The 22,351-nt window shown below is 44.4% G+C and overlaps 1 protein-coding gene across 1 annotated transcript; it reads right to left on the bottom strand.

Annotated features, from left to right (window-relative positions):
- Positions 1-1,227: 1,227 nt before the first annotated feature.
- NDP (Norrie disease (pseudoglioma)) lies at positions 1,228-21,822 on the bottom strand. The gene is made up of 3 exons (XM_009893286.1): positions 21,746-21,822; positions 8,704-9,058; positions 1,228-1,633 (listed from the first exon to the last, which is right to left on the bottom strand). Exons 2-3 carry the CDS (start codon positions 8,875-8,877, stop codon positions 1,406-1,408), a joined length of 402 nt encoding a protein of 133 aa, XP_009891588.1. The 5' UTR covers positions 8,878-9,058; positions 21,746-21,822; the 3' UTR covers positions 1,228-1,405.
- Positions 21,823-22,351: the final 529 nt, after the last annotated feature.

Genomic DNA, 22,351 nt, shown 5'->3' on the forward strand with positions numbered 1-22,351 from the left:
TTATTTTGAGATATTTTCACCGTATCAATGAGTGCAATTCATTCATCATTTCTTTCTGCAGTGGTCCCACAGGGGAAAGCAGCTAATAGCCTCACTTGCTTCTTACAGAGAAGTGCTGACTACACCTGCTCTGCAGGACCCCGAAGCTCTGATGCCCTGGCTGTGGGACAGCTTCAACTATGGGTGAGGTCTGGGCTCATGCTAACCTTGCCACAGCCTCCTACATCCTCGTGAGTGCACAAAAGACTCACAGGCATATGGCCCAGCCAAGAGCTGTGCGATTCCCTGAGCAGCTGCCAAGCTGGATGGTGAGTCAATGAGGACCCCAGGTAGCAGATCATTAGGTAAATCAAAACACAGACTTTGTGGTCCAATGGATAATGCTGGCGCTCAGACTCTGCCTTAAACTTCCTATAGGCACGTCAGTGTGATTCCCCTGTGTCTTGAGTCACCTGTCTTTAAAAGGCAAAATGGTACTCACTCAATGGCCTCAGAGCCATAGATAAAAATAAGTCCTAGGTTTGGTCATTATTCTGGTGGCTCTGGTTCTGTACATCAACAGGTCTACCCAAGTTAAGAAAAGAGTCCATTTAGTATGTGTCATTTTAATCTTTGATTAGTTTTTAGTGTTTGAATAATGGCTTTAGTGACAGATGTGATGTGTCACATTCCCAGGCTTTTAGAGGGAAATAATGAGTCTCATGACCTTTCACTTCTCAAGAGTTGCTCAGCCACTGGACTGTGATGCTACATGCTGCAAATAATCACTTCAGCTGGCTAGGGCTGGGTAGTCCCAGCTCTACATTTCATATCCTGTTCACTTTTCAATGATTTATTTGCAATTTCTGCTAAACCGCAGTTGAAGTTATCCAGCGCTTGGCTGCTAGATCAGTAACAGATAACCCTTGCCAACAACACAGTTTATTTTGAAGGCCAATATAACTAGAAGACTGAGAATAAATTGATAGGTTAAGAGGTGGTTTGTGGGAACTGATGCCCATCTGCTGTCCGAATGCCAACTCCCAGAGCGCAGTGCTGTCATCCAGCTGACCTTCCTCTTTTTTTCCCCTGCTGCCCTTGGCCGAAAGTAAAAGCACCTGTCTGTAGTCAGAGCTGAGCCTGAAAAAGAAGAAACTCACAACAGTATCCTTTCAGAACAAAAGAAAGGCTTCTTAAAACCAAGCCTTCGTGCTTTTGCCTTTGTCACAGCCCACACTTCGGTATCGACACCATCCAGGGCCCCAGGCTATTTTACGCTTCGGCTCTCAGATCCAGTCCAGCCTGGTTATTCCTGTCCTCGCTGCAATCGTACGCTGGGAGCATCGGCGTCGCCTCAGGTGAATTGTTGGGAGCCTTCCCTGATAGAAGCATCCTGGTCCCCCCCAATGCTGTGGCAGGTACGTCCCTAGGAGTTGCACTCCTCGCAGTGGCAGGAGAGGATGTAGCGGTAGGTGGCAGTGAGCCGCATGCCCCCTGAGCATCTCAACCGCATGGCCTTCAGCTTGGAGGTCTGGGGCCGGCAGCAGTGGCAGGTGGAGCGAAAAGGTTGCTTCAGGACAGTGCTGAAAGAAACCATGGGCTCCGAACGTGACGTCTGGCTGCAGCGCCCTTCACAGCGAGCCAGCAGCACCATCTACAAAGGAAAAGAGAAGGATTAGGAAACCTGCCCCTGTGGCTGCTGGCGCACAGCTAACAACGGTGGATGGGCACATCCTTCCAGTCTGGCTGATCTTTCTTCACTTACTGCATCTCCCCACTTCAGCGAGGGCACCAAGCCCCACAGAGTGCATTGCCCCCGAGCTGTGTCTGAGAGAGTGGAGAAGGTGACATGGGCAGGAGGAAAAGAGGGCGTCCTCCCAGATTCCCAGGCACCAACACCATTAAGAACTACAGGGCCTGGGTTTCTGAAAGCTGACCTCAGGGCTCCAAATCATCACAGCCAGCGCTGTTTTCCAGGCATGATGACTGCAACTGTGATTTGCTGACCCCAGATTTGTGGCAGCCAAGCGCTTAAATCATCAGCCAGACTGATACTTTGGTTGGACGTTTTCCAACGTTTTGGGTATATATACGAGTGATCAGCAAAACCGATCCTCGGGGCCAGTGAATGTCTGAAATGTTGAGATATATAAACATATGAAGTAGAAATATAAAGAAGATGCTCAGTTTATTGCTTCTCAAGAAATAAGTTTCTAGCTCTCTCCTTCTACAAAGATCACATTGCTGGACGTGGCCTTGGGCAATCTGGTCTAGTCGGAGGTGTCCCTGCCCATGGCAGGGAGGTTGGAACTCGATGATCTTCAAGGTCCTTTCCAACCTAAACCATTCTATGATTCTATGATTCTATGATTCTATGATTCTATACATTTTCAATTATAAGTGTGTATATATGTATAATCGCATCAGTTGTATATTTATAAAATGCGCTGCATAGTGTAAGGCAGTGAAAATGTAAACAAGATGAACTCCTTGCCAAACACGAGGGTTCACTAGTGAGCTCTTCCAAAAGCAGAGCAGGCTCGATGTTTCTCCTCCTCCTGAGTTCACCAACTGAGTTGTGACCAGAGTAAGGTAACTTGCACAACAGGAGACGCTAAGGAAGGAAAGCCCATGGGGGTCACCTACTCCCCTTCCCAACAACCCCTTGTTGAGCAGAGGAGAGGGATAGAGTCTCCTAAGCTCTATATGAAACACGTAAGTGATCTTCTGTAGCTCAGGAAATCACGTGGATAGAAACAACTGTCATCACCTTGATAAGGGATAAATGTTGGACAAGTTTAAACAAACTCTTATACTTTCATGGGGAACGAAATATTATTTAAGACCAGATCAGTTAATTCTCATTAACCAACACAAACTTCAAAATCTACTTATTGTATCATTCAAACAAGGTCAAAATGTGACAGCTGAGAAAGTCAGCAGTAAAACAGTCGTAAGTCTATCCTCTAACCAAGGAAGAAAGTTACATTTTAAACATGCTTCACATATCTCCAGACAACATAAAAGGATAACTACAAATGTGACAGCAAATATTTTACAACATTAAACACTTCCGAACTTCTTTCACTACACATGATCAATTGACTGCAAATTTCCAAGTCTTGCAAGCAGGCATGTCAAATGTTTAATTTTCTCTTTAATCAGAGTTATGAGGAAAGATGAGAAGCAAAGGCAGAGAGAATATTCCTGGTATAAAGTAGTAAATACCAGCACTGCCTGTGTCCATGGGAAAGGCACTGATCATCCGTAAAGAACATGCTTTGTACAGTGCTTAAAAATGGCTCTTCCAAGAGTACTTGCATGCTAAATGATTTACTTGGAAATGTATTAACAAGTACACTTTGATCAACACAGACAGATCACAAGCAAGATGTCTTCACAAGCTGCTGATCTGAGGTTGGTACCATCTTGTTCCTTGGTTTAATTAAAAGATGGGTTCTTGTGGCTCTCCAATAAATTTACCGTCCTTCATGGTTTGTAGCACAAATTTATGGTCCCCTTCCTGTGATGGTGCAAATTCACTTCCACTGTTAGTAGTAATACAGTGGGAAGAAAAGTTCCATGAACTGTTGAGCCATACCCCAGCTTTAGATGTATCAGCTGTGTCAAGCTCCATAATACAGTGTCTTTAGTGTATAGGAGAACAGAGAAAGGGGCACTTATTACAGTGCTAGCACCCCATTACTGACAGATAAAGATCCACTTTTGTCCCCTGGTAAACAAAACTCACTTCCCATAGTGACAGGCAGGCAGCTGGTGAAGAGCTACAGAGGTATCTAATCCTGCCCGTATTGCAAAGGAAATACAGCAGATTGGCACATTTTAAAAAGTTCGTTTCCTTCCTGGCATCTTGACAGCTCTTTTTAGGTGCCCCACTTTGGCCAGTTCACCGGACTGTGAGCACGCTCTGTCACAGGCTATTCCCGTGCGTTTGGCTGAAGGGGAAGGTGAGGAGCAATCCTACTGCAGCTGGCAACTGCTGGAAGGGGAGTTGCAAAGACCACAGAGCAAAACACTCCTCAGGAGTGGCAACAGGGGACAGGCAGTGGCCACACTGCTTTTTGGGAGATTCAGAGGACCTCCAGTGTCCCTTCTAACCAACATTTCTATGATTCTGTGATTTCAGCCCAAATGTGAAGGCACGCATTGCCTCCAGTACAATGGAGGTGACTTCTAATGGTTGATGCTCCTGGAGCGGGAATGAGTAGTCACTCTGGTACTGTTACCCTAAGGACCTTTTATGGCACACATCTGCTCCTGTATCTGCAGGTATTTTGAAAAATGCCAGGGAAAAAAAATGAACCAACACTCGAGGAACAGGATTAAGGATTTAGAGTTGCAACAGTGTAATTATAGAGCAGAATTATCTGATGTGCCAATATCTGTGTCTGAATACATTTCTTATGAGCAGCAAGCCTTCTAAAGCAAAAACAGTCAGTGTTTCTTCAATGTGCAACTGCATTTATAATTGCTTAGCAAGTCTTGTCTTTAAAAACATGTTTTATTCTGTGGAGACTCTCATTTTAATGTCCAATTTTGCTGGCTGCTTAGTTTTTCACAAGAGTACAGTCAGTGTTCATACCACGTAAAATTACAGAACGTTTGGTTTATGCTCTAGTTTTGCATTCTAGTGTAATTTTTTACAAATGGCACTGCACCATGGGTATCAAGTCAAGCCTACAGCATTAAAAAAAAAAAAAATAAATCAGATTTCCCATTTTGATAGCTTTCTAAACTTCTGGACTAACCTGAAGTCCTCAGCAAAATTTTACCTCCTCCTCATAAATCCAGAACAGCACCAGCAGATTTTGGCAGGTGTGCAAATGAGCTGGAAATAGCATGTACTTTAAAAGCTTTGCTTTGCCATTTAATCAATTGCACCAGCTGCTTATTGCAGTGTATACTATAGCACAATAGAGATTATCGCCTAAATAATTAGCAATGCTATGATGGCATAGCACAGTAATACAGTGGGTATATATATAGTAAAAACATGTGGGTATTTTATAACCTGATATGCGTGCCTCTTGGCTCCCATCATCCCCTGCACATGTGAGCCTGTGCCTGTCACCTTGCGATGCTGGATCCGGAAGCACAGCGTGCTGCAACGTGGGAACCATGGGGTATCTCACGGGTATGAGCAGCAAGGGAAAAATAGGTTTTATTACTTAAAGTCAGCAGTCTCACAGGTATCTGGATGGCCACAAAGGAAACCAACCTGAATTTGAGGCAATATTTGACTCTGATCATTTGAGCTGTATTCTGGAAATTCAGAAGTTGTGAACTGGTTTGATATTAACAGGTTTTGTAGTCCTCTTTGGCAACAAGCTGAGCCCTGAAAGCAGATGGGCTGAGATTCATGAGGATAGATTTTCACACACTATCCATGGTCTGGCTGCGAGCAGGCATTACTGAAAATCTCCTAAGCTACCCCACAAGAAAATGTCTTCAAACATTTGCTAAATCTTTCTTTGTCTGGTCCATGTCTCTCTGGCCTGGATTCTTCAATGTGAGGCTGTCAGTGGTAGCACACTTCTGGCACATCTGGAGGAAGCACTTGTGACAGCCAATACTGTAATTTAGGAGGGATGAGGCGATCCAGCACATGGAAGACCAGTGGGTCTCCGTGACAGACGTCAGGCAGAATCCAATATGGTCAGGAAAGGCAATACCTCATGGGCTGACACAAACATTTCCTTGAAGTCAAAGGAAAACACTGTTTTCGAGGAACAAATTACCTTCTTCCATCCCTCCTTTGTGTCCCTGTTATACGTTCTGTTACTATAATAGAGTATGTTTCCAAAGGCTTTGGAAGCCTGTTTTCAACATCTGCCTGAGGTCACAAGCAGGGGGGATTTTAATGATTAAATTATATTGGGTGGATGTTTCCAAATGTAACAAAACTACTTCCCATGTGGGTACAATTGGCAGCCTCCACAGAGAAGCACGGTGGACACAATCCTTTTTTAACCAAGACGGACAGGAAACATAATACGTCTTGCAATTTCTGAAGCCATTTTTAACTTCTGTAATTCTATGCTGCACTAAAAGGGAAAACATACGGAGTGAAAAAGGATGGCTTGGTGGAACCAATATATCAAGCCAAAAAAGGGCAAAGTCTCTGCTTGACATCAATTGTCGGTCCAAGTTTCACGATGGAAACTCAGTGGAAACAAGACGTACCACAATTCCCACAGCTACTCCTGCAGAACCTTCCTTTTTTTGACCTGTTTACATTTTATCACAATATATATAGGAACAGACATTACGTCTAATTTTCATTAGCAAGTCTAATATTGGTCTGTGTTTATATGCTAGATCCAGAACAGAAGCCATATGTCTAGCAGGATGATTCAGATCCCTGAGACAAAAAAAAAAAAAAAAAGCTTAATTTAACAAACAGAGAGAAGTTTTCTAGGAAATGTCAAAATTATTTTGCTTTGTATGGAAACTGTTTTCATTTTCCACTTCATGAGAAAGTCCGTACAACTTGCAGTATTGTTAAAAAACTCTTCTTGAAACTGTTGTGGAACTTGGGAAGCCAAGAGATGTGATAATATTTTCAAACATGATTTCCATTAAAGGCTTGGTTTTAAAAAAGTCACTGACATTTTTGCAGTCAGAGTTACAAATGTTTATGTCAACAGCTTTTTTCTCAAAGCTCAGTTTTGAAATAATATGGTTTTCATTACAATGCATTCTGTGTTCTCATTTCCATCAGTTCCACTCTTAAAAGCCTGATTGCTTTTCTCTGTCATTAGGTGTGCTAAGAAGTTGAGTAGTTGGTGGGTTTCCTTCCTTCCTTCCTCCCTTCCTCCCTCCCTTTCTTCTTTCCTTTCTTCCTTCCTTCCTTCCCTCCTTCTGCCGTGTAAGAAGCAATGCCCTTAGCACAGAAGAAAAGCATGGCCAGAGATGAGGCACAGGCTGGCTGCAGGACAGGCAGGATCATGTGGAACCACAAGGCTGGGAGTGCCGGGGCAGCAGCCTTGGGGCGAGTGCCCGGCTGGTCCTGGGACAGGAGGGTTTGGCTGGGGGCCTGGCCACTGGAGAGCTGGTGGTGATGCAGGGCCAAGTGGAGGCAAAGACCTGCTGTGGGAACCTGCTGTAGCCAGTGAATGGTGGTGGGTAGATGATGGCCTGCAGGAAAGGACAGACCAGGACACAGCAACCCTTTGGCCCCAGGCCGGAGAAGCCACATCCTTCATCCTCCAGGGCTGAATTGCCTCAGGGCCTGGTCTGGGACCTGTTGTTTTTATCCTCTTTTGTCTGAGGGAGTGAGCCTAGGGCAGTTGTACACTGCATTTCTCACTGCCCTGGTGAAGTGACCACTTGTTACTCATTTGGTTCTTCTGCATGTAGAGGGGCAGAGGGAGATCCTACCCAAAGCTGGAGACCAAAGGGCCTCTGGGGGCTACCTACCATTACATACCGTATCTCATCCTGTTCTCTGGCAGTGCAGGAAGCTGAGAGCTGACAGGTGGATGGAGCATCACCCTCATGGACGAAACCATCATGGTAGCTATGGCTTCTCAGGTGCAATATTGCTGGGGAGGGGAGGGCTGCTAGCACCCCTTGCCAGGACATAAAAACCACCCACACTTTTCACCTTTGCCTCACACTGGAGTCAACTGCAATAAAATCATTATTGCACAAAGAGATGCATCTTTGCAGTTCTATATATTAAAGCTGGCTGTTTCCCAGAAGGTAAGAAGGTCTAGTCTAGGCTAAGAGCAAACCAAAAGATCTCCCCTGAATCACAAGTAATGCACAGTTTTTACTGTTTGAACTCAAGAGCAGTAGGACAAACGCCTCTGATCTCCCACCTGCCTCCCATCGCTCTCTTACCCAATGTAAGGCTGGCAAAAGCATTGGCACTGGCGGTTGTTGCCTTTCCCTAATCCAGGGATGGGTGCATAAGGCAAAGCCACTTTCCGCAGGACAGAGGGATGGTCCAGGTGGAGACTGTACAGCTGAATATGCACTGGCTTAACTCAGCTGGAACAAATTAGGACAAGACAGAAGGGACCAGCAAGGATTTTCCCATTGTTTCTCCCCATTCTTTTTCTCCACACAATGAAATAAATGACTGTAGGCTGCACGCGCAGGCTGCTAAACCATTTTGACACAAAATTTTTCAGGCTTGAAATCTCAAATGAAAGGCAGTCTTGTATTTCCTTCTGCTCCTCAGCCCTACAGTAAGCATCCAAGTGTCATTCTGCATGAAAACAAAGGCCTTGAAACTAAATGGGGAAAAAAATTAGCAATGTTTTTCACATTCTTTTTTCATTACCATTTTACAGCTTGATTCTTTAACTCAGTACTTCATCTCGAAAGTTATAAGCTTAAGTGCTCCACATTGAAGACTCACTTGAAGGAGGGAGTGACTGGAATGATCTAAACTTTCAAGCTAGTCCATCTCCTTGGCACTTGTGGCTGACACCGCAACATCCTCCTTTGAATCTTATCGTTTACTGCATGTTAGCTTTACCATCATGATGTGCTTCTCCTTTTGGAAAGGTGAGAAGAGTGGTTCTCTCCAGCCCTGGTTCTAATGTACACACTCAGATGTCTCTACATCTGTATGTCTCTGCAGCTGGCTTTTGGTAGTAAGGAATTTGTGCAGAGAAAATCACCCGAAACTTCTCATTTTAATAACTCTGCCAACACAGCACCCTGCTGCGAAGGGGTGAGGGAAGTCCTTACCTTCGAGCTACACTTGTAGAGGGGATGGCTGATGGAGTCAACGTAGTGATGCCTCATACAGCGGCTGGGATCGGAGTCGATCATGAAAGAACTGTCTGTTTTACTGTCTGCATCTCCCATCATTGCCAGGAGCGAGAGCATGGAAATTGAAGCTGCAAGTACATGATTTCCCATTGTCGAGGAACTTCTCGTTGATAACAGCAGAGGGAGGTAGAGTATTAAAAAAACTCCAAATACTGGCTGACAGTTCCTTTCCAGGATGGTGAAAAGTCTGGTGTAAGTCTCTTAGCCATCATTCTTCTTCTCGAATTGGAGTTTGCTGAGATTGTAATCCGTCAAAGAATCTCCTGCGTAGCTGGAATAAAAGCAACATAAATCACAATTCTGACAAAAAAGTGCTCTGGAGAAAAACAGACATAAATAATATTAAGGCACACAGGATTTTTGCTAGCCAAAATATACACTCTGAGTGAGCATCATTCCCACAGCAGGTGGAGGATATGGCACTAGGAAGGAGATGTCAAGGCCTTGTTACTTTAAGCATTGCTCTGTCATTTTACTGGGGAGAACCTTTTGACTTTTAACTTTACAAGTGGTGCAATGCCAACCTTTTTCACTTGGTGATGTCTCTAACGGGTTCCCCTCAAAACTGGTGGTTAGTAACACATCAGAGATCTCTGCAAATTGAGAGGACTGTGTGTCCACTCAAAGGGGAGCAAAGCTAGGCTGTCTCCTGCATTACAGATGGGAATTTCTGGCCTAGGCAGCACACAGAAAGGCTGGAGGCAGGCTGAGCCCTGGTTCTAGGTGCTGCGTGTCAGTCTCCTGCAGCCCCTGCACTGCAATGACTAAGGGTACCCGCAGGGTGGAGGGATGCTGAAGGTCCGAGCCCAGGCATGACCAAAGTGGTCCCCTAGGAAGCTTGCTGAGCACTGACCCGCACAGCATGGGGACCTGCACCTGAGTACCAAACTCACACGCACACAGGTGGGCATGATTTACTTGCTTACTCATCACGCTGCGCTCCCTTGGTGTCAGTCTCTTCCCCATTAATTAGAAAGCAGCATCTGAAAAATACATTATATTCCATAATTTCCAAGTACATTCCAGCTAACAATTGGGGAAAAAAAAAATATGCAGGTTGAGTCATGTGGATATCCACCCAGGCATCTGGATTTTGGGTGCACGATGGAGACCAGGAGATGCCCTAGAAAGCAGGTGCAGGACAGCCCCCAAAATGCTGCCTGGAGCTCTGTGCTGGCAGGGAAAGGAGGGCATCTCCCTGAGCTGTTTCATCACAGCCTCTTGATTCTTCTCACAAAGCTCTTGGTCTCAAACAGACAATTTAATTCTGCTTTTACTACAAACAGCTATGGCTTGAAAGAGCTGTGAATTATCCATCTAAATATAACCTGATGAAGCAGAGGACAGTCACAAGTAAAGTTAAAAGCACGAGGACTTTCTGAAGAGAGTTATGATAAAACAGTTCTCTGGTCACATAGAAATGGTCCCCCAGAGCCTCTTGCATGTTTAAAAAGCTGATGTGTGCCTTTATTGCCTTACACAAACCTCCTTCAAAACTGTTTTCTGGTTTGCTGGTGATACTCTAAACCGACTGATACTCATCTCCCAAACAGCCTGAAATTACAAGTCCTCCCCACCAGTGTGCTTGATGATTTGTGTATTGCTTTATAGCTTGCTCAAACACTTTTGTGAGAGGAGTGCATAGCAGTGAGAAACTCTTCCAGAGTTCATCCAAGCTGGGAGTCGGGACTTGTCAGGCTGAAGAGACATACAAAGTCTCACGCTGGGAAGAAATGTAATTAGGGATGCTCTGTGTATTAGACATTTTTAAAAGCCTTTTTTGGGTTTCAAACTATTGTCCATGTGCCTAAGTAGGAAAGGAAAAATGATGTGACTGTAGATTTATAAGATAATTTTTTTTCCCTGGAGTCTGACCCATGACCTGGTGTATTTTCCTCAAGCAAATGTTTTTCAGTGGCTATGGCATTAAAAAAATACTATGTCTTTGCAATATAAGGAGCTTAAACAACTCTAAACACTTAGGATCTCAGATACATTTATGCACAGTCTCATTCATGTCAATAAATATCCCTCCAAAGATTTTAGCAGGATAAGAGAGAAATCTCTCGGTCATGGGAGCTGGGATAGACTCCTTCCCAGAAGTGAACTGTACTACTCTGGTTCATGCAGATGATGCCCAAGGATTAGCTAACAGGAGGAGTGATGCACTTTTTTTTTTTTTTTTTATATTTAACCTTTTACCTACATTCCTATTCTTTATAAAGAGGCTGACCAAAACACGCTGCTTGGCAAGGTCTCTCTCCAACATAGTTAATCAGTATTACACACCCAGTAATTCCCCCTCTGTCCAAATAAATTTACTTGATATTGGACGGTCTCATCTCATGTAATATTACGTCCAGGGATCCCTGTTTCCCTCTCTCTCTGTCCCACTGTTAATTTTGTGCTTCTATATCTTTCTATGGTTTTGATCTGTATGATTTAATACAGTGAGAGAAATTTGGAGTCCTGGCTCAGTTTTCAAAGGCTTATCTCTCTAGTTTTCTTCAGGAAATAATTGGATGACATAGAGTCTGCCTCATGAAAACACTCTGAAAAAGCTGGAAAGAAGCAGGGAAAAATGTGAGAAAAGGAAGACGTCTGTACCTTCTTAAGGCTAAGCACAGCACAATACAAAAAGTATTAACGCTTTCTCAATCTTTTAAAATTGTGCTCATACTTCCCTGGCAAAGAAATATAGTGGGCTTTGGTAACAAAACTTTGAAAGAAGAAAAAAATACTGTTATCACATATTTGTTAGTAAAAAGAGAGATCATGGCTGTAAATGTGACCCATCTTTTGAGAAAAAAAACAAACATGTACAGTTGTTAATAGTCATACTGGCAAAGCAAGTGTGTAGGCATTGGAAGCAGGACTGCAGAGAACACCAGCCTTTTTGCACACGCCAGTATCTCCTGACATACCTATGAGAAGTATACACGTATCTTTTTCAAGTATATATGCCATATATAGAATCATAGAATCATAGAATAGTTTGGGTTGGAAGGGACCTTTAAAGGTGTCCATCCCCCCTGCAATGAGAAGGGACATTTTCCACTAGATCAGATTGCTCAGGGCCCCATCTAACTTGACCTTGAGTGTTTCCAGGAATGGGGCATCTACCACCTCTCTGGGCAACCCGTCCCAGTGTCTCGCCACCCTCATTGTAAACAATTTCTTGCTTATATCTAGTCTAAATCTACTCTCCTTTAGTTTAAAACCATTACCTCTTTTTCTATTGTAACAGGCCCTGCTAAAAAGTTTGTGCCCATCTTTCCTCTACGGCCCCTTTAAGTACTGAAAGGCTGCAATAAGGTCTCAACAGAGCCTTCTCTTCTCCAGGCTAGCCAACCCCAAGTCTCTCAGCCTGTCCTCATAGGAGAGGTGTTCCAGCCCTCTGATCATTTTTATGGCCCTCTTCTGGACTCACTCCAACAGGTCCACATCTTTTGTGTGCTGAGGGCCCCAGAGCTGGACGCTGTACTCCAGGTGGGGTCTCACAAGAATGGAGTAGAGGCAGAAAATCACCTCTCTCCACCTGCTGGTCATGATTCTTTTGATGCAGCCCAGGATGCGGTTGGCTTTCTGCGCTGCAAGCAGAAATTGCCAGTTCATGTCTTTTGCCATGACTTTTCAAACATGACAGAGGGTGCTTTGACAACTACATCAGCCAATTCCCTCAGGACTTTGGGATGCATCTCATCAGGTCACATAGAATTCTGTACATTCAGGTCCCTCAGGTGGTCACAAACCTGATCTTCTCTTACAGCTTTGCTCCCCTAGGCCCTGCCTTGAGGTCCATCCACTCAAGAGGTGTAGGGAGAGACGTTGCCAGTGAAGACCGAGGCAAAAATGTTGTTGAGTACCTCAGCCTTCTCCTTGTCTGTTGTTACCAGTTCACCAGTCTTGCTCATCAGTGGGGGTACACTTTCTCTGACCTTCCTTTTATGGCTGACATACCTGTAGAAGCCCTTCTTAGTCTTTGTGTCCCTTGCCAAGTTCAGTTCCAACTGCACCTTGGCCTTCCTGACCCCATCCCTACACAACCGGGCAACGTCCCTATACTTTTCCCAGGATACCTGTCCCTGCTTCCCTGCCTGTGCATCTCATCCTTGCCCTTTAGTTTGACTAGCAGATATATATATATATATAAAATTGAGATATATAAAAATATATATAATTGAGATATATGGAAAAAAGTCTCACAGGGATATTTAAACATATAGAAGTTAGTGTGTAGATTTTTGGTTGTGTAAAAAATGCCTAAATATTTTCACTCAGGTACATCACCGTGATGAAGTATGTTGACATGACATTTTCCATTTCCAGCTGAAATTGTGCAATGGCATTTCACTTTAAATTGACATTCTTTCTTTTTTTTTTTTTTAAAAAAAAAAAAAAGGTTGCATTCCTTTTGAAAAGCTGTCTGAAATTATAAAATTCTAGACACTATATGGTATGAGGAGTAACATATGTACCTTCCAGTCTGTGCTCCTGTGCAAAACCAGAAGCAAGTACACCTGTAATCGTTAATCATTATAGCTGTACTTACAATGACATTTTGTTTCATTTGGAAAATAGACCTTTTTTATCAAAATCAAAAATTTCACATAGAATATTTTTCTTTTATTTAAGTTGTTTTATCCTCAGTTTCTTTTCATGTGAAAAACTGTGGTAAACAGCTCATCTGCCAAGCTAACAAAAAGGAAGCTAAAAGGCTTCCTCTTTACAGCATTCTGTAAAGAAAAAGACACAAAGGTGACTTCATATTCTCAGGCTGAAAATTGGCTACAAAAATATTTGGCCTAGCAGTGGGTGAACATCACAACTTCCCATTTTTTCAGAATTCACTGATATAGGTGTTACATGTTGTTAGTTACAGGCTTATAGTGCCCTTTCTGTATAACTAGTTTTCAGGAATTTATAGAGACGTAACATGTTAAAAGCTGTTACAGCTGTTACCTGAAACTGCTACAGCTGTTACCTAAAAACTGCAGGGAAAATAGAAGACATCCCAAAGAAAGACCATATGAACATACAATCCAAGACTGTATTGTACATGGACATAGCGGCAGAGTTAGGGTTGTTTTTCCAACTTTATGTTCTTATTCGCTGCTTTTTGAATGTTGAAATAAAGATTTCTTATCACAGTCTTAACATCATTTACAGAGTGGTGAAGGTTAAGATTTTGTTTTGCTTTAAGGACAGAAGAAAATTCCATCATCTGGAATTATTTAGCCAGTCACTTTGTGAGAACGTAAACAGAAATTCCCTTTTTGCTATGTATCTTGGAAAAAAATAGAGCTGAGCAATTCTCCAAAGGTCTATTGGATCTGCACCGCTTTTACCCTGGAAGGTAGGAAGGGAGCAATGGAAAAGCTCATTTATGGTGTACTTCTACTTAGCTGTTCCCTGTTCCTGAGCTCCCTGAATTAGGCATGCACGTATGTTCAGCTTGGCCTTTGTTTGCTGTGCATTTTCCATGTTCGAGACTTCTGCTTGACGATGAGGGTACAATTCAAGTCACTCAATGCCTTTTACATTTCGGAGGCTGCCAAAATCCCGTTGGAGCAGCAGTGTGTATATATAACTAAGCCTGGCCTTGCATGCTGTGTGTATTTAGTAAACACAATTACTTGGATCCTACCATGTGGTTCCCTCATTCTGAATTTGTTATGTAAACAGAAGAGTTACAAGACTACTCAGTTTCTCCAAACTCCAGCCTTAAAAATTCTCACTAACCATATACATGTATATATATGTGTGTATGTGTAGTTTGCCACTGCTGTTCTGAGAAAAAAAAAAGCCAGAGAGAACCAAGACAGATTTCTTAAGAACTTTATCTAACCTGGAAAAGTTTATGCCAGAAAGATGAGGATTTAGGGGTTTTGCGCTCCAAGATCCGGACCGGAATGGAAATGATTGTTGGGCAAACTACACCGTTAGGTTACACCAGGGTTTGTTCTGCAGGGTTAAACTCCCCACTGCCACGAGAAGGGCCATGAAAGGGGCTAAGGATGGGCAGGCAAGGAGGAGCACGCTGTGCTGGAGGTGACCTCCAGTCCCCCAGCCCCACGCATGGGGTAGCCCTGCTGTGTTCCTGCTGCTACCGCCTGGCCATGGTGCTAGCACGGCCCACCGTGACCCACCACTGGGATCTGTGCTTTCAGGGAACTGGGGGAACCATTGTTTCTGCTCCTGCAATGAGTTGCCAAGGTCTCAGCTGGGTGGTCAGCTGGGGGGTCCCTGTGTACAGAGCTGCCCCGCACTCAACCACAGCTCCCAGATGTCAGTGGCAGCTGGACTGCCCTTTTTCCAGGGCTACCCTTGTGAAGGGGTTACCCCTCTCCCGAAGCCATGCATTGTTCTGCGTGTCCACATCTCAAGTCTTCCCCTAAGGCCGCATCTCTGCTGGGACATTAAACCCCCCTGGAGCATCTCTCCAGCCCTGCAGCCACATGGCGCAGTGTGGTCTGCTCCCAGACCTCCTCCAGGCTCCACAGCACTCAGATGGCCTCCAGCCCACGCAATCGCCTGCACCACGCCTGGGAACCGCTTAGGAAGTACTGTGTGCTGTGGGACAAAGTCATACGAGTGACTGTCTGAGCAATTTAAGAGAACAGTTTATCTAGTAGGAGAGACGACCTAAGATGCTGTGCCTGATCCTGCTTTCCATTGAATCAACTCAGAGGCCTCATCAGCTCCAGTGTATGTTTTAGTTCTGTAAATAAAAGTAATTGTCTTCTCATTTCATTATTTTACCATGGCCATTTCTGTTTCAGCAGTGAAGTGGCGTGCCTCCTATGTATGCTATCAAAATCCTCGCTCCTCTCTGCAGCCGCCTTTCAAAACACCTGACAAAGTCACCGCGCAGCCACGTGGTAGCCGGGAAGCAGTAGGTGAACACAGGCAACTCCAGTTGTTTGTGAAATGCCTCCGTCCAGCACTTGAACAGGTTTCTTCCCCTCCCGAGACAGGGCGAATACCAAACTGAATATTTTGAGTGAGCTCCTTACAGGTCTAAACAAGTGAAATGCTTCCCCGAGGCCTCACTGTGCCAAAAGAGCGTTCACCCTACTGACATCCAGCTGTGCTGAAGCTTGACCCCTTTGACACCAAGGGGAATGTTCTCACCCACCGTATGGGAGCTCCATCCACCCATCACACAGCAGGTTGCAGGGCAGTGGGCGCCTGGGAGGAGGGTGCACGGATAATGTGCGCTCTGGCCAGAGCTGGCAGTGGCTGGTGTGCAAGAGGAGAGGGGAAGGAAAAAGGCAGCAGGAAGGAAAACAGGCTCAAAAGAAGGGACTTAAGCCTCTTTGTCTGGATGTCCACAGGGGGGAAGCACATCTTCTGGTCCTATTGAGACTGCTCCATCCTACTGCCTGCCAGCCAGCAACTGCAGAACATTGTCCCGTGCAAACTAAGAAGAGAAAACAGACACTACTTCTGCGCAGTCAGAAATGTCAAACAGGCTGATGGTAGTCGAGAGAAACTCCTGCACATCATTTTCTACTGTGAGGCTTTGCTAAGTCTTTTAATATTTCAGGAGATGAACACCCATGACTGTAAGCAGGCTGAAAAAATAGGAAGACTGTGGTACTTGAAGCACAAGAAACAACATAGTAATGGCAGAAAATATAATAGAAGACCGCACCATTGCAAGAACCCCTGGGGGCATCAGCACGCATGGGATGAGCACAGATGGGACTGGTTCCCGGGCTTCGATGGGGCACCTCATGTAAGGCCCCCATAAGTGTTCACGCAGAGGGGACCCGGTGCATGAGGTGGAACAAATTAAGCTGAACAGCACTTGAGCTGGCTGAGCTTGCCTCGCCTTTTGAAATTTCCAAGAATATTTCCAGTCCTTCAGGTAGGTAGGAGAGGGGGGGCTAACAGCGCCTTCCTGCTCGGCAGTTGAAATAACAAACTCTAGTGGGTACGGCAAGCTGGCACCCCGCCAGCAGACAGGCACAGGCCAACGTGGAGAAAAGGTTTTTAATACACTCGCAAAGAATAACTACTGGTGGACAAAAGAGCGCTTGTATTTTTATTCTTTCCTTTTCCTGCTTCCAGGAAACTTTAAATAGATTGATTAGGGGCATGTATGGGATCTCTCTCTAATGAGCTAGTAGAGCCATTTAATGGCGAGGTGATGCCAGCCTTGGATTCTTTTATAATTCTTGTGTCTCGCTGAATACCAGAGTAGTCATGGTCTTGAGTCTGGGACAGGACTTGAGAGGCATACAGTTTTCCAGTTGCTCATCGAGAGGGTGCAGGATGGGATCACTCCTCGGTGAAGCACCAGGTGGAGAGCCGAGCAATCTAAGTAAGGCTGCCCATCGCTCTCGGGAGGCAAACCAGCAAGGTGGCTGGTGCCTCAAGTGCAAATATTCCCAGCCAAGCAAGAGCTATAGGATTTGCTTCAGTAATTACCTCTACTTTAGTCTTATGACCCAACATGAGGGAAAATGACTCTTGGCCAAATTACAAGTTGCTGAGAGGTCTAGGGCATTCGGGCATGTGTCCTCTACCTGTTGGAGTATGTTACAAGCAGGTGGGTGGCTTTTGTTCTGTCTTTTACATATTTTCTAAAGGACTGCAGCTATCAATTGATGCGGGAGTAGGAATGGGTTTCTTATTTTTTAATACTAAGCAAAGACAATCCTGCCACTGGGACCAGCAGAGAGTGCTATGCATGCTGGAGATAGCACGCGATTGAAGGGGATATTCACTCTTTTCTGACCGTTGGGGCAAAATCCTCTCTTCTTTTATACACAGGCACATTTCAGACCGCCATTCATATACCTCAGCCTCTGATAATTAGGGAACCTAAATATTTGGCTCATGGTAACAATTTTATGTCTTCTAACAAGGGGAACAGCGTTCCCCTAGGTCCCACTCTCTTTGAGCCGTGCTGCTATGACAGTAATGCGATTGTCACTGCCATGGTATGCTTAACCTTTGCCAAACCAGAGCTGAGGCATTAACTCAGATCCTCAACTCACATGTCTTAAAGGGCAACATAACCTGTGCTGCCTCCGCACTGCCAGACCAACACATTTTGCAGCTCAGTAATAATAAGCACGTAAATGTGACAAGCGTAAGCCCTAACAATGATTGATGCAAACAGAAAAATAACAAAGAGAAGCTGAAAAATAGCGATGCGGTGGAATTCTTAGGACCAGTGTCTCCATGGCACCAGCAGCCTGATACTCTGACACCAAAAGAAAGGCTACGCTCATTTATGGTAGAAAGGATCTCCATGCCACGCAACAAAATTCCAGCAAACAGGACAAGGACTGATGGTGTCTGGAAGTGGTAGTGCCACTGCTACCCAGATAATAGTCTGAATTAGATTATGTGAAAAAAGAAGGAATATATAGACGGCCAGCTGCTCAAAGGCTTACTACAACCTTGCTTTTATTGTTCTGCTAAGTTAGAGGTGGGGCATCAGAGGGATTCCTAACATACCACTACAGAGAAATTTTAATATGTTCCACACTGACACATATAAAAAGGAAATAACAGCTGATCATAGTCAGCCAAGGCTGCAGCATCTCTTCATATGCATGCACAGAAGCATGGGCAAAGTGGGGTGTTCTTGGCCAAGAAGACTCAGGCACCCGAACTAACCTGACACCGGCTGAACCTTTCTCCTGCCATTGAGCTGAATTTCAGCAAAAAGGGCTGTTGAGCGGGAAGCAAGACAGCAGAAAAAAAAGGTGATCTGGGCATGGCTACTCACCCCATCCCGAGATACCAGGACATGGAGAAGGGCAGGGGAGCTGAGAGGCTGCACATTTAACACTGATGAAAAGAAACACATGTTTACACAACCGGCAATGATCCGGTGGAACAAGATATCACAGAGGGCAGAAGTTTAGCTGGGCTCAGCAAAAGGACTCGTTATGTATGGGAGGGTTGCAGTGGTAAGGGTTTTATTTTTAAAGAGTTTTTGGAAGGGTTGAAAACTCTCAGAACTCTGAGAATTCAGCTGATGGGGTTAGGGAAAAATCCTTCACCACAGCAAGTTACCCCATAGCTGCCTGCCACAGGGTCTCTATGTCTGTCTTTGATGTGTCCGCTTCCAGCCATGCTCAAGAGGTGGATTACTCAAATAACATGGGGCTGTGGCAGGGTCTTATGTAGCAAAACTTTTCTAAAACTCATAGAGACAAGTGTCTCCTCATGCTCAGCAGGATATTAGAGGCAGATGAATTAGTAGCATTTGTAATATAACCACCTAATATTTATAATTGTAATTACAATGGTAGCACTTGGGGAAAAAAGGGGAGGTTTTTTCCTTCTGCTTCCAGTTAAACAAATAATCTGCCAGACATGTTGCAAAAACAAGTATCTCAGTGGCTTCATGAAAGCTTTACACCCCAGAGAGTCAACTCCCTTCAAGGTCCAAGAACAACCTTGAGCACTTCCTAGTGTATCTGAGAGCAGATAAGCCAGGAAGAGGACACAGTTGTCCCCAGGGAAAACAGGGAATTAAGCTGACTCTGGAATGAAGCTGACTCCAGGAGGACTCCCTGTCAAATGAGTCACCACAGGCATCGATGTTGTCCCCCAAGGAGATGGCTCGCTTCCCTCCCACCTGAGCAAAAGAGATTGCAATCCGGGCAACTCAAGCAAGGAAGAACACACAGGTGCTTTCACAAGCTTCGATGGCACATGAGGGATTGTTCTGGTGGGGCAGATGGCTTTTGTGGAGATCAGCCGTGCATAGGTAGCTACCTGGAGTATTGCTAATACAAACTGTACACAAGACTGTCCGTAACAAGTACCCTGCTCTGCAAGGGGGAACCATCAGCATGCATGCATTTGATCAAAACCAGGTGCTGTGCAAGCCCAGGAAACCTTCATGGGACACCTTCAGGTAGAGATCTGGGCTTGTAACTAGAGTAATCAGCAGCAGCCCCTAATTATACCCCTTCACTAAATCAAATCACATTTTATGTTGTAAGTTTGAAACATCTATTCCTTCCACATTTGCTTTTAACTGGAAAATCTTAAAGCATCTTCTTATAATACCAGTATTGAAAATAAGGTTTCATTATTCCAGCAAGACCATGTCAATGTATATATAAGTCACATTGGGAACTCCTGATTCAAGCTGGTAAGTAATTACTCACCAAATAGTTCTATTTAGGTCAAGGGAATTATTCATGTGTATAACTGCTCACAGATATGAGTAAGGTCTCACAGCCTCAAAAATTGAGCACCATTAGTAATTCAAGAGAAAAAAGAAAAATAGAGGTCCTAAAATGAAGAGGAGGGACAAATAACAACACTGTGACTATTACATCCGCATTTATTGAACCCACCAGGCAGCTGGGTTGCTTCTTTTAGAAAATAACTTTGCAATAAGGAACTGATTTGAAGTAAATTTATCTCCACTGTTGGTTTTAAAAAATCATTTTCCTGTCCTTTTCCAACATGCAGAGTTCTCACCTCTCAGCCACTGGGACAGTTACAAAGCTTTAGGAACTGTTAGTAACATTTAGCATATAAGAAACGTTTTTTCATCTTTAAAGAGCTGCAGAAACCTTAATGAGTTACTTGTCATGCCATCTGTCCCAGGCAGAAACAAATAAGGTGTGTTATGGGGAGGCTATGGGAGAAATTTAAATGAACTTGAGGGGTAGGATAAAAAGCTGCCTGACAGTCCCACAAAAGTCAGTCCACACACACCGTCTTGCAAATTCAGCTTTGCCACAAGAAAATTACCCCCCCAACACACATTCTGTGTCACCCTGCTTTACTGACCCTACAGCAGTAGTACTGAGATTGCCAGGCACACGGTTCATCTTTCTTACTCTCTTTTTTGCTACTGGACCCATTAATTTGAACTTTTATAGGATGAACTCACTCACCTGAATTCTAGCAGGGAGACGGGGCTTTCTTCCTCAGCCGGGGTCTCTCAGGGCAGTGTCCGTTCCCGCACCTCGCAGTTACACTACACTGACACTTTATCACTGGGCTCATACAGTGAAACTCTTCTTTTGTCCCAAAGACACAGAGAGCAGTTATGCTCGTGCCTCTGACGCTGATACGCAGTGAAATGATCTGCCAGGAAATGAGGAGAGCCTCCCTCTCTCCTTCAGCAGGCGGTCTGGGGTCCTGCAGCATCCTCCCGTGTCAGCTACCGACTGCACAGCCACACTGCATTACGTGTCGCGCTGACGGGGTCGACTACCTACTAAATATACCCCTCGGCACTACAGCAAAGGCAAACACCATGGCTTTCCTCAGAGGTTTCAGCCAATCAAGAGTGCATATTAAATCTGCTCTAATCCATAACCAGTGCTGTCCGGTCCATCGTAAAGCTTCCCAGAAGTTCGGATAAATAATAATGTGCAAATTAAGAGCGCTCCTGCGAAGCATGACACACAAAGCTAGAAATAAATATTGCCTGTTGTTTCAAATTATTCTAAGCACTCCGGCAGATGACTGGCAAGCGAACAGCATGCATAAATAGTGATAAAAGTAAACAGTCCAGCTTTAAACTAGCAGGCTTGCCTGTGTTCATAGAGCCCTATTGTAATGGGACAAAGAGGGTGCTGGCAATACCGGCGCTCTCTCGATGAATTCAGGGCAGAGTCCAGCACGTCCATTCACTCCAAATCCATAGAGCTAGGACCAGCGCAGAGCCGCAGACATGAGCCCGGCACACTCACCAGAATAGATGTTTAACCAAGTTGCTCTGAAGTAGACTGGGCTAGCTATTTGGCTACCTACAGGCATCCTTCAGATAGGAGATACAGTTAAAAATACAAGGATAAGAAGGAGACACGGGTACTAGAGCTGTGCTGATTCCAGAGCAACACATTTTAATTTAAAAAATGATACAAGAGGAACATGTGTTTGTCAGATAAAGAGATTAAGCACTCAGTTTAAGCCCATGTAATACTCAAAATCTGTAGGAATCTCATATTTGTGTGCTTACCTTTAAAAGTGCACCGCTCCTTCCTCCCCTCAAACTCTTTGGAGAGCTAAAAAGAGGTCCTGTTACTTCCAAATGCTTTTGTTCTTCTGTCCCTCTGTCACATGGCTTGCCTTTTATATTTGCAACACACAAAAGTTAGGGCTGTTGTTTAAGAGAGAGAGGGAGAGGGAGAGAGAGAGAGGGAATGTCAAATGGAAAAGTGCCATTGCAGTCATATATCAATCAGGGCAGCGGCAGCAGCAGCTCGCTGGCAAATGGGAATTCCACAGAAATGTGAAGCTCTTGTTATCTGAGAAATCACAAAACACCACCAGCCAAGCTCCCCTCTGCAGGGACTTCTTATTATTGGCAAGCCAGGAAATAGAAGGAAATGTAGGCGCTTTTTTTTGTTGTTGTTATTGTTTCAGATCTGGAGATACATACACTGTGGCATATGTAAGCCAGTGCAATAGAAATCCTGAATCAAATTCCTTCCTAAACAAATGCACTGTGTGCAAGATAAAGCAAACCACTGAGAAGCAAGGTAACAGAACTAAGTGAAGAATCCAAAAGTAATGATTTAAAAAGTTTGATATCTGTTTGTACTTGGAAAATATCCACAGAAAA

This window comes from Charadrius vociferus, unplaced genomic scaffold (assembly GCF_000708025.1).
Source record: "Charadrius vociferus isolate BGI_N301 unplaced genomic scaffold, ASM70802v2 scaffold209, whole genome shotgun sequence".
NCBI classification, from domain to species: domain Eukaryota; kingdom Metazoa; phylum Chordata; class Aves; order Charadriiformes; family Charadriidae; genus Charadrius; species Charadrius vociferus.